The sequence below is a fragment of the Equus przewalskii genome, chromosome 8 (assembly GCF_037783145.1).
Source record: "Equus przewalskii isolate Varuska chromosome 8, EquPr2, whole genome shotgun sequence".
NCBI lineage: Eukaryota > Metazoa > Chordata > Mammalia > Perissodactyla > Equidae > Equus > Equus przewalskii.
In genome coordinates, this window is record NC_091838.1 from 7,512,112 (window position 1) to 7,526,683 (window position 14,572).

Genomic DNA, 14,572 nt, shown 5'->3' on the forward strand with positions numbered 1-14,572 from the left:
CAGAGGAAGGTGGAGGGAATCCTTTCCGCTCTCAGGAACCAGGGTGGGCCTGAGTATCTAATCTGTGACTGTCACTCAGGCCCATTGCCCCACTTCCCCCCGTATTGCTGTGAGAGGGGGTCTGGTCCCTTCTGCTCCAGCTCCCTCAAGGCTGCTTAATCTGATGCAGAGAGTTCTTCTCAGTTGTTTTTAGAAAACCTTTTGCAAATTGACAGATAGGTTGCAAGAATAAGAATAGCACACCACCACCTGTATGTTCTCACAGATCGTTCACCCACCGTTAGCATGGTAGCCCATCTGCTTTATCATTCTCACGAACGCATCGTATTTTGTTTTCTCAACTGTTTGAGAGGAAGTTGTGTACATCATAGCCCTTTCCCCTTAAATAAGTTTGTATTTCCTAAGGAGGATATTCTCTTACATAACCACGGTACAGTTTTCAACTTTACTCAATTTGGTATTGATATAATACTTTGATCTAATCTGCCATTGTGTTCCATTTTTTTTAACTGACCCAGTAATGTCCTTTACAGAATTCCTTTTCCCTGCAGCTCAGGACACAGGCTAGGATCAGGTATAGTCTTTAGTCGTCTTATCTTTTTAGTCGCTTTTAATACGGGTCATTTTCACAGCTTTTCTTGACATTGACATATTTGAAGAATGCAGGCTTCTCCTCTTTTAAAAAAAATAGAACCTTTATCATTTTGCATTTGTCTGTTTCCTCATGCTAAGATTCAGGTCCTGAGTTCTTAGCTGAAGACTATATGGGTACCAGGATGTCACATTTGAAGGCACGTGTCCTCCTGCCTCGTGCTGGGTGGTGGCAACTATGATCATCCAGGAAAGGTGGTGTTCAGTTTCTCCACTGTGGTGTTACTGTGTTTTCCCTTCCAAACCTCATTAATCTGTGGGGAGCCCATGGATAGATCCTGCTTCTTATTAAAATGTCTCCCTAGATTTAGCAACCCTTATGATTCTTGCCTGAATCTTTACGGTGATGGTCACCATGGCATTCTTCTGTAAGCGTCTTCCTTCTTACTTTTTATTTACATATCTATCTATTATTTGAAGAAGGACATGACCACCCACTTCTGAAAAAATTGGCCATGAAAACTCTATGAATAGCAGCGGAGCATTGTCTGATAGAGCAACAGAAGGTGAGAGGATGCCGCAAAAAGACCAGGCACCGTTCCGCTCTGCTGTCCACAGGGTGGCTAGGAGTCAGAATCTACTTGATGGCGCTAACAGAAAAATGTCTTATTTATATGCTGTATTAGTATGGCTTCTCTGGAGAAACAGACCAATAGGATATGTATATCTCTATTTCTAAATAAGAGATTTAGTATAAGGATTGGCTCACGTGTTTATGGAGGCTGAGGAGTCCCAAGATCTGCGGTCGTAAGCTGGAGACCCAGGACGGCTGATGCTAGAAGTTCCAGTCTGAGTCCAAGTCCAAAGGCAGAAGACCAATATCACAGCTCAAAAACAGGCAGAGAGAGAGAATTCCCCCTTCTCAGCAATTTCTTCTACTCAGGCCTTCAACAGATCAGTTGAGGCCCACCCACTTTGGGGAGGGCAGTCTACTGTACTCAGTCTGGCGATTCGGATGCGAATCCCATCCACAAACACCCTCACAGACACAACTAGACTAGTGTTTAACCAAGTATCTGGGCATTTGGTGGCCCAGTCAAATTGACACATCAAATTAACCATCACATGTGGACTCCTAGATTCCTGTTTTGAGTGATTTATGATCCACTGCTGTCCTTAATTATGTTGGTGGCCAAATTGTCCTATATTTGGGCTGATTCATTCCACACTGATTAGAACGCCTTCCAGCTGGCTGCCATGTCGCTGTGACATGTCCACAGTGTCTGACGTCAGTGGCCCGCCTCTCCTGTTGGGGAGTCACATTGGCAGTGTGCTCCTCACGGCCTCCCCAAGTAAATTTTTGTATGTGTCGTATAGCTTTTACATCAGACTCTTTCTTAAACATCTTTCAGAATTAGAACCTACCCAGACATATTAGAGTGATGAGTTAATAAGCAGGTGGAAACTTAATATTCTTTATAGCCATTCCTACTTACTCCATTTCCATTTGGAGCAACATGAGTCATCTAATGGGTTTTTGCTCTGTGGTATGCTTTTACTGGCTGGACTGGTGACTTCTGAGCTGCCCATGGGCTCCCTCTGCTGGCATTGTGTGCAGACGTACTTTCCTGCTGTATGACGTGTATTTCTCCTTCTGCCCATTTTCTTCCTTTTGGTTGGTTGGTCTCTCTCTCCAAGTATTACACAATTGTGGATGGTACAATGCAGACAGTTTTGGAACCTGCTCTGTTTACTGAATGTATCAAGAATATCTTTCCCTGTGAAATATATACATTTCTACATCATGTTAATGTTTGTATAATTTTCTGTTCTGTGAATGTTCTATTTAGCATTTCACCCACTTTTAGTAGGCATTTGTATTGTTTATTTTTTTCCGTTGTAGATAGCAGTAAAAGGAACATCCCTTGTAAGTATACCATTTGTATGTGACTAATTAAGTTGAACTTGATAAATGGATAGGAATTTGACAGGTAAAAAGGTAAGGGAAAGAGGGGCTGGCCCAATGGTGTAGTGGTTAAGTCAGCACACCCCACTTCACCAACCCAGGGTTCGCAGGGTCGGATCACAGGCGTGGACCTAGCACCGCTCATCAAGCTGTGCTGTGGCAGGTGTCCCACATAAAATAGAGGAAGATTGGCACGGATGTTCGCTCAGGGCCAGTCTTCCTCTCAAAAAAAAAAAAAAAAAAAGCAGAGAAAGAGACTCTATTTCTAGAAAATGATCTAAGCCAATTTTAAGGTGCGTTCAAGAAACAGGAAAATCAAGTTTGGCTGAAACTGGTGGGGTAGTAGTGGGAAATGGTTGGAATGTAGGCATTGTGGGACTCTTTCTATTGAAATGATAGGATCCAACTCTAACCATAAGTGAAGCAGAATAGAAATTTATTTGGTTGGTGACCGGGAAGCCCAGATAGCTGGATGGAGGGGGTCAGGGGCTGCTGTCCCCCCCTTAGCTGTCTCTGTTTCCCCTTCTCTCCCTCCCTGAGTCTCAGCACTGGTTTTCTCTCCTGTTGGCCCCTCCAGACGGGCCCCCGAAGGCTCAGGTTGCAGAGCGCCTCCCTTCTTCCGTTACTCATCAGGTAAACGTCAGGGAAGGCCTATGGTTGGTGCTATTTGCTCAGAGGTCTACCCTTAGGCCAGGCCCTGTGAACAAGGGGATGGGGCACAAGCCCACGCCTGAAGCCAGGGAACAGGTGGGACTGTGGTAGGCTCTCCCCCTGGAACCCCATGGAGCAGGTGAACTGGAATTCCTCAAGGAAAAGTGGGTGCTACATAGACAGCAGCAGACACCTGCCGCACCGCCATTGGGCCGGTCTCTACCAGAACACTCCACGTAGGTCCAAGTGTGTGGTCAGTGAAAACACAGAGGAGGGAGAGGGTGAGAGGCAGATTGTGCCGTTGGATGAACAGCTGTCGGTGGTGCCTGTTTATAGAGCAGGAGTACCTGGAAGTAATTCCTCTGAGGTCAGGCTAGGAGACTCAGGATGGCGAGTTTAGAGAGAGGAATAGCATGAGGAGCACTGGTGAGCTCAGTCTTGTGCATGTTGATTTTGAAGTACTTTTGGAACACCCATGTGGAAATGTCCAGCAGGACAGAACCAAATCCTGCCTAGTTTTCCTTCCTTGGGCCGAAAGCCTGCAGCAGGAAATAAAAAGAGCTGCCACTGATCCACAGGCTTTCCTCCTTCTTGCCTGGACTGTAGCAGTAGACTCTTTTGGAGTCCCCTCTCTTTTAGCCTCTTTCTACCTACAGTGCCTCCTGCTCATCTTTATAAAACTTCTCCTGTCTCTACTTGGCTCAAACACCTTCAGTGGTTTTTTTTTTGCATGTTATATTAAGTATAAAAATGTCATTCAAGGTCTTTAGTGGTCTGTCCCCAAGTTACATTTCCATTTTTTATATCTTACAACTCCCTTCTACTTGGCACATGAATCTTGAGCCAGCTGAATTTTTGCCATTCCAGTAACATACCCCATGCTCTTCTCGCCTCTGGCCTTCTGCTCTCACTTTTCTTACCTGCTACAGCGTCTGGACTAGGATCTGACTGGAGAAGTACAGCTGGTCCGAAGAGGCAGGATGTTACATAACAGTCCTAAGATTGTACCCAAGCAGGTAGAGTAGAAATTTCAGACATCACTTGCATCCTAAGTCCTCATCTTCATAAAGAAGGCATGTGCTGTCTCCATGAGCCATTACTTGCTTTCTCCACTCCACGTTGAGTAGAGCCAACACTTCAGGGTGGGTATCTCAATAGAGAACGCAGTGCCCGCCCTGAGGGAGGGGAGGACGTAGAGACACAGAGGGCCTGGCAGGGGCCCCTCGCCGTCTGCGTGCTGCTGCTGGAAGCGAGAGCCGGGAGAAGAGAGGGGACAGAATCTGGGAGGGCTTCTGAGAAGAGGTGGCGTTTCTGCCTGAGTCTTGAAGGATCAGTGACTTCAGCAAGCAGGGAAGAGGGCAGCATTTCAGGCAGAGGGTGTAGCCTGGATGTCAACACCAAGGGTCAAGGACATGGGGGTTTTGGGGATAGTGAGAAGCGTGGAGGTGGCTGTGGCTTCATTGCATGTGTGTCAGTATTGCTTATCTTCTGTCCTAGTTGGTTCAGGCTCCTGTAATAAGTTGCCGTAGACTGGGTGGCGTTATAACAACAGACATTATTTCTCAGGGTTCTGGAGGCTGGCAAGGCAAGATCAAGGGGCCGACAGATCGACTCCTGGTGACAGCCCTTTTCCTGGTTGGCACATGGTGTCTTGTGTTCTTGCAGGGTGGCGAGAGGACTCCAGCTATTTCTCTTCCTCTTCTTACAAGGACACTAATCCCATTATGGGGCCCCACACTCACGGCCTCATCTGAACCCAGTGACCTCCCAGTGGCCCCACCTCCTAATGCCACCACCCTGGGGGTTAGGGCTTCAACAAGATTTTTTAAACGTTCAGTCCGTAAGAGCTTCTAATGCTTGTGGCTCGAGGAGTGAGAATGCATATGGAGAAATGTTTTTCCTACTAGTTATTTACTGACCAAATGCAGAGAGCCAGGGACCCATTAAGCACGCTCTGGTCCAGGGACGTAACTATGTTGCCAGTGCCATCAAGAGAGACTGTGGATTTCAAGAAACCAGACAATTCATTCTTTCAAATAATAATAAAGAAGCCTTTATTCTATTTTGTTTGTTTGTTTGCTTTTTTATAAGGAAGATTGGCCCTGAGCTAACATCTGTTGCCAATCTTCCTCTTTTTGCTTGAGCAAGATTGTCGCTGAGCTGACATCTGTGCCAACCTTCCTCTGTTTTGTGTGGGATGCCTTCAGAGCGTGGCTTGACGAGTGGTCTGTAGGTCTGCACCCAGGATCTAAACCCATGACCCCAGGCTGCCGAAGCAGAGCATGACCTTAACCACTGTGCCACTGGGCCCACCCCTGATCTATTTCTAAATAGAGAATGAACAGCATTTATAGTGGTCCACATTTTGGTATCTTTTAGAAGAATGCAGATTGAATTTTTTTATTGAAAATAAACTTTTTAAAAACTTAAGATAAAGACTTGCCAGACTAGAGTACAACGTGAGACTAATAGAAAATAATGGAAAACGAATCGTAAGTTGAGATGAATACAGATTATCTTAGTGCATATATATTTTATACACTAGATACACAGATTTTTTTTTTAATGCTTAAAATATTTTAGGTTTCATATTTGCTTCCAGTCCAGGGAGAGTATATTGAGTTCCCTTTTTATCAGGTAGATTTGAGAAGGTAGAACACGGCCTTTTTTTTGTTAAGCAGTGACAGACGGTTACCCACCTAAGAGAGGGGTCGCTTTGATTTTTAGCTCCTTGATCTTAGATGAGCCACGCGTGTGAAAGCAGTGGACCTGAGAAGGCTGTCACTGGCGCAAAGGGCAGAGCTGGTGTAGGAAGGGGCTCTTTAGGGACTGATGGCAAAGGAGATGAATCTGGGGACTTGGCAGTGTCGTTTCACAAGCTGCCTGGGGCTCCATCACCCTGCAGGCACGCTCTAAGAAGGAAACACGTTCTCCCTGCCTGTTTGCACAGCGGTTTATGGCAGCACCTGCAGAGGCGTGGCCTTAAGCAAAGAAGGTGCCAGAATACCTGGGCGGTTTATCTTCAGAGCTGATTCCTCTCCTTGCAGTCCATGTAACGAAAACACCGTCTTCCAGAAAGGGAGAGGAAAGGGCAAGAAAAGAAAGGAAATAAAGAAAGAAAAAGTCAGACTGAAATTTTTGTTACACGCCGCCAGACACAACTTTAGATAAAGTAATAATGGAAATAGAGCTTTATTTCTGTACCAAGCTGTACTTGGAAAGCTGATCGGAAGTGGGAAGGTTGGCTTTCAGAGTCTGCTGTAATCCAGGGTGGAAAAAAGAGCCACCCAGATGGCCTTTGCTGGAGATTACCGACTGGTAATCCTTCCTTGTCCCAGAAGATTAAGTCGGCCCTGGTGTAGTTGTGGTCAGCTGACCAGTTTAAAAAATAATCAATTGTAGTTTCTTGTATTTCTGCCAGTGTCTGACGTTGGCCTGAACTGTTTGTACACCTGGGCGATTTTGCAGAACCTGGCCCTCCTTTGTTGACCGAAGAAAGCTCCGCTCCCAGGCCCAGGTCGGTCCTTGTTGACCGAAATTAACAGCAGGTGGTGAAGAGGGCGCTCCCCGAGGTTGCCCGGGATAAGTCATTGATTAAACAGGCCTGCTTGGCGGAGGGCGTGAGCGCTCCCGGGGGGAAACGCTGCTCCTGGGCCGGGAAGCCAGCTCTCCAAACCCTGGGCCTGATGTCTTCAGCGACGTTGCCTGGGACCATGGCCAGAGCGGCGGCGCTCAACTGAAGACTAGCAGGCGGTTATAAAACCATGCGTTCTCTGTTTGCCTTGAACGGACTGTAGAGAGATGGATTTTTATGAGGACTACCAGTCCCCGTTTGATTTTGATACAGGAGTGAACAAAAGCTATCTCTACTTGTCTCCTAGTGGAAATCCGTCTCCACCCGGATCACCCACTCTTCAGAAATTTGGTAACTACTAACTGCCTAAAGTTAAGTTTGCTGTAATAAAATGTGGGCACAACTCGGGGTTTCCTTGGCTTTAAAATTATGAGTGTAAAGATGTATGGGGATGTTGCTGTCTTGAAACTAGTTAAAGCTGTTAGAGATTCCAAGCAGAGAGAGAAATGGCTCATTAAGTATTTGGAGTATATATAAAATGGGAACTTAGGTTTTTTCTTGTTTTTTTGAGGAAGATTAGCCCTGAGCTAACATCTGCTGCCAAGCCTCCTCTTTTTGCTGAGGAAGACTTGCCCTGAGCTAACATCTGTGCCCATCTTCCTTTACTTTATATGTGGGATGCCTACCACGGCATGGCTTGACAAGCGGTGCCATGTCTGCACCTGGGACCCGAACCAGCGAACCCCAGGCCGCTGAAGCGGAACATGCGCACTTAACCGCTGCGCCACCGGGCTGGCCCCGGAACTTAGATTTTGAAGGTAGTACTGTTTATATGAGCATTAGAGCTCTTCTGGTCGCTTTGAGTTCGTTGAGCAGATAGCAAAAAAGGGGGCCTCTGATGGCCTTTGCTCTGGCTGCCTCTGTAAGATATGAAGACCCTCCTGATTTTGTCTTTGCTGAAATGAGGCTTAAGCATCTGAGCACTGGCTCCGTTCACGGTCCTGCTAATGGAGGTCCTGGATTTTGTTCTAGAATGTTGAGAGCAGCGGCTAGGCAAGAGAATACAGAAATGCCTAGGCACGAGATTTTTAAGAAAGAAAACCTCAGAGTTGCTGTGCCTTTGGAGCAGTCATTCTGTCATGCGTGCCAGTGCGAGGCTGTTCTGAGGGAACACTGGGGAGGGTCTGGGTTACCCGCACGGAGCCGGAGGCTGCCGCAGCCGTCACCCAACAGCTAACGCTGGGAGACGGTTAAGTGACCTCCTCTGTAACTTGCTAGAGAAGGAAGCAGGTTTTCCTAGAAGTTCGTTTTTTCCTTATTAATGAAGAATGGGTCCCATTGTGCTCTTTTTAAGCTTAAAAAGTGGGTAATTTAGGAAAACATGGTAAAGGATACAGCATGAAGCCTGGTCATAAGTATTTTAGGTTGTATGCTTGTGACAATAGAAAGCGTGGTCAAGCCACATCCCTCCAACCATTGGTTGCAATCGTAACCTCCTTTGGGGGGTGTAGTTTGGATTTCCAGGAAGGGAGAAATGGTGAAAATCACAGGTTCGAGTTGGTCTCGAGAAGCTGGGGACTGGTGGGCCGCAGCTGGATGTCTGTCAGCAGGGGGCTGGGGGCGCCAGGAAGCCCTCTCCTTTGCTGTCCTACCCCTGTTTGTGGCCCACCGTGGACCCCTGTAATAAAGTGGACCCTCCCCTAAAAGGATGAGATACTCCACCCTAACTTCTAAATCCTGCGTAAAGGAAACGCTTCAAGAGCAGCACACAGCAGGGAAGTTTGAGCTGGATGACCTGGCAAAGCTTAAGTGGCAAGGGGCCATGGCAGCTGGGCAGCAGGTGACTTCAGGTGACTTCAGCGTGCAAGGGTTCGAGGTTCCCAGAGGATTTGCACGCTTGTTTTAGTTCTCCTGCATGCTTCTCACATCTCTGTTTCACTTCCTTTCAGTCTTCCCTGTTGGACTAGTTGCTGTCTTTGGATGTTTCTGGTAAAACAGAAGCAGTTGGTAGCCTTGGGTATGTCTCTCGGCAAATTTCCAACGATTATCTTCCCAATTCCTAGTAGCAATCTGTAGGGGTCTGGGCTCATGGGATTAAAAGCAAAATTATAAAAGAGCAAGTGAACAACAGTAAAACTCACGTACCCACTAGCGCTCAGGTTTAGCAGTTTGCTTTCACTGGAAAAGAGGGCGGGAGAGCATGAAAACAAACAGAAACCGCCATAGGGAGTCACCTAGTAAGAACACGGGGATTCTAAAACAACAAAGTGAAAGTGGGGATCCGGAACAGTAATCCCTCTCTCTGTGCCCCCGACCTCTCAGGGTGCAAGAAACCTGCAGGTCTGTTTGAATGTCAAGCATGAGATGCAGTTGGAATGAATACTGTGTCTTTAGTGTGTTTGCACTCTTTGCGTTTCTGTGTTGGAGCTCTCAGGACGGATACCTTATAAATCCACTTAAAAGTTCATACAGCTTTTGGTCCCTACGCATTTTCTTAATCAGCAGAAAAGCAGTGCTCCTAAAGGGCTGATGTTAGAAGGAATCCTGCTCAGAAAGGTTGGGAACACTGATCTGAAAAACCTGTCCTTTGATATTTACCCAAAATGCCATCATGGGGCAAATGAGAACGTGATGAGACTTAATCTGTGGGCAGAATGTTCCTAAGAAGCACTCTGAGTGGAGAATAAGATGAGGGCCAGTGGCTGGAACAAAGAGAAGTCTCTTATCGGGGATTTTTAAACCTTTGCTACAGCCAGCCCACATGCAGAAACGCCTTAGACTCCCTGACTCACAGCCCTCATAAATACAATACCAGTAACTGAGGCAGGATTCTTTACTGTGTGTGATGCGCTCTGGTATCTTAAACGACTCTGTTCTTTTTAAAATGCTCGTTTGGTACTACCAAATGGATTTCACAGCCCATAGTCTGAAAAGCTCTGATTTGTAATCAGTTTCCGAATCTGGAACGTAAGCTCCATTAGGGATGTTAGTCTTCTGGGTCACAGTTCTTACCCAGCGCCTGGAATAGTGCTGAACGTCTGTGGCTCAGCAAATACAGATGGATGGATCGATGGACCGACAGATGAAGGAATGAATGAAACGAAACTGGCAAGGACTCGTTCCCACTCCCGTTCCTTTTACAGATGTGCACGTTGAGGCCCAGAGAGGTGTTGTGAAGTCCCCTCATCACAAAACTGGGTTAGCCTAGGTTGGCACTCTCTTGGTGCTCCAGCCAGTGAGTGGTTTGGCTGTGTGTTTTGTGGTATCAGATATTATAGAACAAGTTAATCATTCAAGGCATAACCTTTCCTTTTGTCATGGATTTTGCCATGGGTGTAGTTTGTTGATTCTTTCTGTGTCGCCTGGCCCTGTACGTTCCATTCCATCCTTGCAGCCGCCGGGCAGCACAGTAAGCTCACAGCTAGTGTTCTCTGTTGCATTTTCTCTTCCATTCTCTGAACAATTTCCCAAATGTTATTTATGTAGAATCGCTCTTCCTCTTGAGAATTTTCTAACGTACAGGAAGATGCCACCCTGGTTTATATAAAAAAAAAAAAAAAACAAACTTTTTTTTTCTAGTGTGTTCAGGAAGTAGGAGCTGGAGTCGTTTAAAAATCTGACATTTTAGTGTTATGCTGTCATGTTTGAAAGTCGAAAAGCACTGAGAAAAATCAGACTGAAAGTCCTTAGCTCAGAGTCCTCCTTTTCATTCTGTTTTATGACTTTCTTTGATTTCTCCTCTGTCTTTCTCACTCACTTCTTAGGGAAGTGGTTATCGCTTCTCGAAAGTTTCTCATAACTGTAAGTCTAGCCAAATATGTGGTTAACAAAATAAAAATCAGGGCAGAATTGGAGAGATGGAGGAGCTCGTTCTTCCTACAGAGGAAATACGAGGCTGGAAGTGACTTCCTCTCTGGGGATCCCCAAATTTCCCCGTGGCTGACCTTTGGTCTCTCTTTGGTGGAGCGTGTGCCCCAGTTACTAGTTTTACACTCAGTTGAGATTAGGGGACGGGTGGCTCTGAAGTCATCAACTGAAGATTATTTCCATCTTTTTTTTTCTTTTGAAAGATGAAAGAGATTTAAGGATCAGTTAGGACTATCTGGGGGAGGCATTTGGAAATACTGGTGTGTTCTGCTTTGCGATCTTTTCTTCCACCTCCACTCTTTCTGTGAAGTGAAGTTATGGGAGGCTGACCTGCTTTCTTGGGCAGGAAGTTGACCCCGTTCGGGGCCCTGCTTTCAGACTTGCATTTCAGGAGGGAGCGCGCTCGGTGGCCGATCTGGGTCACAAGCTCTCCCTGCCCTTTTTGGATGGGGCTTAGGGCTGTCTGCTCCCCTCTTCTGCCTGCTTCCTTTTCTCTCTCATGATCCTGACACTGTCTTTTTAATCTCCTGGGTTCCTGGGTCTTTCCCCAAATGGAGTGGGTGAAGTTTCCTCCCCTTTCTTGTTCTTGCTGCCTCAACTATGATAACTCGGCTAAGGTTTTTCTCTCCTAAGGTTTTACTGTTCTCACCATGGGCGAATATGGGAAAATTACAGCCTTAAGGAATACAGTTTTCAAGGCTCTCACTACTGGATCCCTTTCTTCTGAAGATAATCCGTGTCCAATAGCAGGTGTCAGTTGCTGTCTGCCTTCGGTCAGTGATTTTCAACCTGGGGCAGTTTTGTTCCCCTGTGGGCGTTTGGCTGTGTCTGGAGAAGGTTTTGAGATGGCTTTGGTTGCTGCCACTGGGTCTGAGGAGGGGTTGCTATGACAGTGATTGGTGAGGTGTCTGGCATGCCACGTGGGACGATGCACAGGACAGCTCCCACCACAAAGAATTACGTGGCCCAGGATGTCCATCCTGCTGTGGTCGAGAAGCCCTGTCTTCAGTGGATCCTTTGTTTTTAGCGTCTCTTAAGGAGAACCACCTTGATGTGGGGACCTCCAAATATTCGTCCCGTGTCTTCAGGGATTTTGTTCTATCTGAAAACAAAGAACAAGGCACAGAGAGTGGGAGCCCCAAGCATAGGCTTATAAGGGGAGAAATATCTTATGATCTTTTTGCATACGACACTAAAGATATTTTGAACTATATGTTATATCTTTAGGTTAAAACAAGGGGAAGGCATATGGCCTCACGTTTGTGCTTGAATAAAACAATGCTAGAGACTGAAGTTTCTCATTCCTACTCTGGTCTTATAGCTGTTGTTGCCTCTTTGAAGGCTGCGTGAGAGAGGTGTATGCAGTGTTATTCTCCAGAGAAGCTTGTAGGGCTCAATCATACTCTAACGCATTCTCTCTTGGGTAGACCGTACTATCATTCAGACTTAATAGCGGGTATCTTCGACCCCTGGTCTGGCAACTTCTTCCCTCCTAACTGAATTTTCTTGGGGGCGGCTGACCCTGTGTTCTTCCTGCTGTGATATCGTTAATGCCCCACCTATGCAACCCTGGTGCGTTTGGCTGTGTACACACTTTCTCTGTAACATGAAGGTGGGGACCTGCTCCAAATGGTAACAACCTTCGGGTAGATAGTGTGTGAGACCGAAGTTGTATTTCTTTAGGAAAGTGATATTTTGTGTCTGTTTTAAATAGAAAAACCTTTGTTAGGTGAAAGCAGTGAAGTAAGAATGAAATATATAAAATAAAAAGCTCGGGATACAAGGTTGACAATGAAGGGAGACTGGGTTCCAGTCTTTTCCCTCCAACTCAGCGTGCCTCCCTAGAATTCCTTTATTCAGAGGGCATTGCTGAGCATCTGCCGTGTGCCAGACTTGGTGCACCAGATGCCTCCTGGGCTGAGGACACACGATGGAGCACAGTGCTGAGGTCCCGTGTTGCCCAGCCCAGCGGGCTGTGCTCTCAATACAGCAGACGTTACCCTTAGGGGGTTACGCCTGGAGTGGGGCCTGAGTCACGGGGTCTGGGAAAATCCTTCAAGAGCAGGAGGCACTTGAAACTGACTTACTGAAATGAGTGGGACTTGGAAATAAATAAGGACGGTGTTTCAAGGAGAGAAAATAAGACGTGCAAAGACATGAAGTGAGTGTGATTTGGAAAGAGATGGTGGAGGTGGTTGTATAACCTTGTGAATGTAAGTAATGTCGCTAAATGGTATGCTTAAAAATGGTTACGATGGCTAATAGTATGTTCTGTGTTTTACCGTAATGAAACTTAGTGGAGGGGGGCTGGCCTTGTGGCGTAGTGGTTGGGTTCGTGTGCTCTCTGCTTTGGTGGCCTGAGGTTCGTGGGTTTGCAGACCTATGCACCTCTTATCAAGCCATGCTGTGGTGGCATCTCACATACGAAATAGAGGAAGATTGCCACAGATGTTAGCCCAGGGCCAGTCTTCCTCACCAAAAAAAAAAAAGGCAAAAAATGTGTGGGCGGTTGTTTATTTTACTTTTTGAGTTAATACATTTCTTTAAAAAAAAAAAAAAAAGGCGTGTCTCCCTGGGGGAACTGCCAACTGCAGGTTGGAAGATGAAGTGAGAGGGCTGGGTGGGTGAGGGCTGATGGAGTCCATGGGTTCCAGATTGTCAAGGGCGATGAGTGTTTCCAGGAGGTGGGAAGCCATAGAAGAATGCAAGGCCAGGGAGCCCCGGGGTCAGCCATACCTTAGAAGCTCACTCCGGTGGCAGAGTGCTAAGTGGGTTGTAGGGGACAGAACCCATCACGGGGCTTTGAGGACAAGAATCTAAGCAAGAGCTGGTGAGATCCTGAACTAAGGCAGGAGGGTGGGGTTGGAGGTAAGATATCAGTGACGTAGGTGCCTCAGAGAGTGGGATGGAGCTGTAGGTCAGAGAGGTGAGGAAAGAAAACCCAGGGAGGGCGGGTGGGAGGTGTCAGAAGAGCAGAGATTTCAGACTGAAGCTCAGTGTCGGTGGCCTTTAAGATCTCGGATAACGGGTGGCCCAGTGGTGCAGTGGTTAAGTACGCACGTTCCCCTTTGGCGGCCCGAGGTTCGCCAGTTCGGATCCTGGGTGTGGACTTGACACCGCTTGGCACACCATGCTGTGGTAGGCGTCCCACATATAAAGTAGAGGAAGATGGGCACGGATGTTAGCTCAGGGCCAGTCTTCCTCAGCAACAACAACAACAACAAAAAAGATCTCGGATGAGGCTGTGACCTGAACTGTCCTTAGTTGGGGGTGGGGGGGAGCAGATGCCGGATTTCAGGGGTTGGAGAGTGATGGGAAGTGAGGAGGTGAGACCTGTGAGCCAAGCTCCACGGAAGAACAGGAGAGAGGCAGGAATGCATGAGCTGCAGGACCCAGGAAAGCGGGGAAAACCACAGATCCTTATCCAGCACCTAATATGTGCCCGCTCTTTACTCTCCTTTAAAATAATCTTATAAAAACCCAGAGAGCTAGGTGGTATTGCCTTTTTATTTCTTATGCATTTTTTTAGTTTACAGGTAATGGGTTTGGGGTATTAATGTTTGATCTTTGAGGACAAACATTTGATCAGAGGTCACCCAGCTAGTAAATGGCTGAGTCTGTTTTTATTCCCCATTCTATCTGTCGCAGTTTCCTAGGCTGCTCTAACAAAGCGCCACAAACCGGTGGCTTAAAAGAAGTTTCTTCTCTCTCGTTCTGGAGGCTAGAAGTCCCAAACCAAGGTGTCCCCAGGTGTCCTGACCCTGCAGGAAATGCTTCCTCGCTGCCTCCTGGCCTCTGGAGATTGCTGGCAGTCCTTGGCGTTCCTTGGTTTGCCGCCACGTCCCTCCCACCTCCCCATCACGCGATGTTCTCTCCCTGTGTCTCCGTGTCCTTACGGGGTATTCTCCTCTCTGAGTTTCCCT

At 46.9% G+C, this 14,572-nt stretch overlaps 1 protein-coding gene across 20 annotated transcripts in view; it reads left to right on the forward strand.

Moving 5' to 3' along the window:
• The window catches only part of TPD52 (tumor protein D52), a 105,127-nt gene that overhangs the window by 57,648 nt on the left and 32,907 nt on the right, over positions 1–14,572 (forward strand). For 2 of the 20 annotated variants that reach the window (XM_070630386.1, XM_070630390.1), the window contains exon 1: positions 7,480–7,600. The exons of 15 other annotated variants lie outside the window; for them this stretch is intronic. In XM_070630386.1, coding sequence (XP_070486487.1) covers positions 7,495–7,600 — 106 coding nt within the window. In that variant the 5' untranslated portion in view covers positions 7,480–7,494. Of the gene's footprint in view, positions 1–6,281; positions 7,134–7,479; positions 7,601–14,572 lie in introns of those variants that run through there. 3 more of the 20 variants (XM_008519926.2, XR_011542967.1, XM_008519934.2) reach the window with 3 other exon arrangements.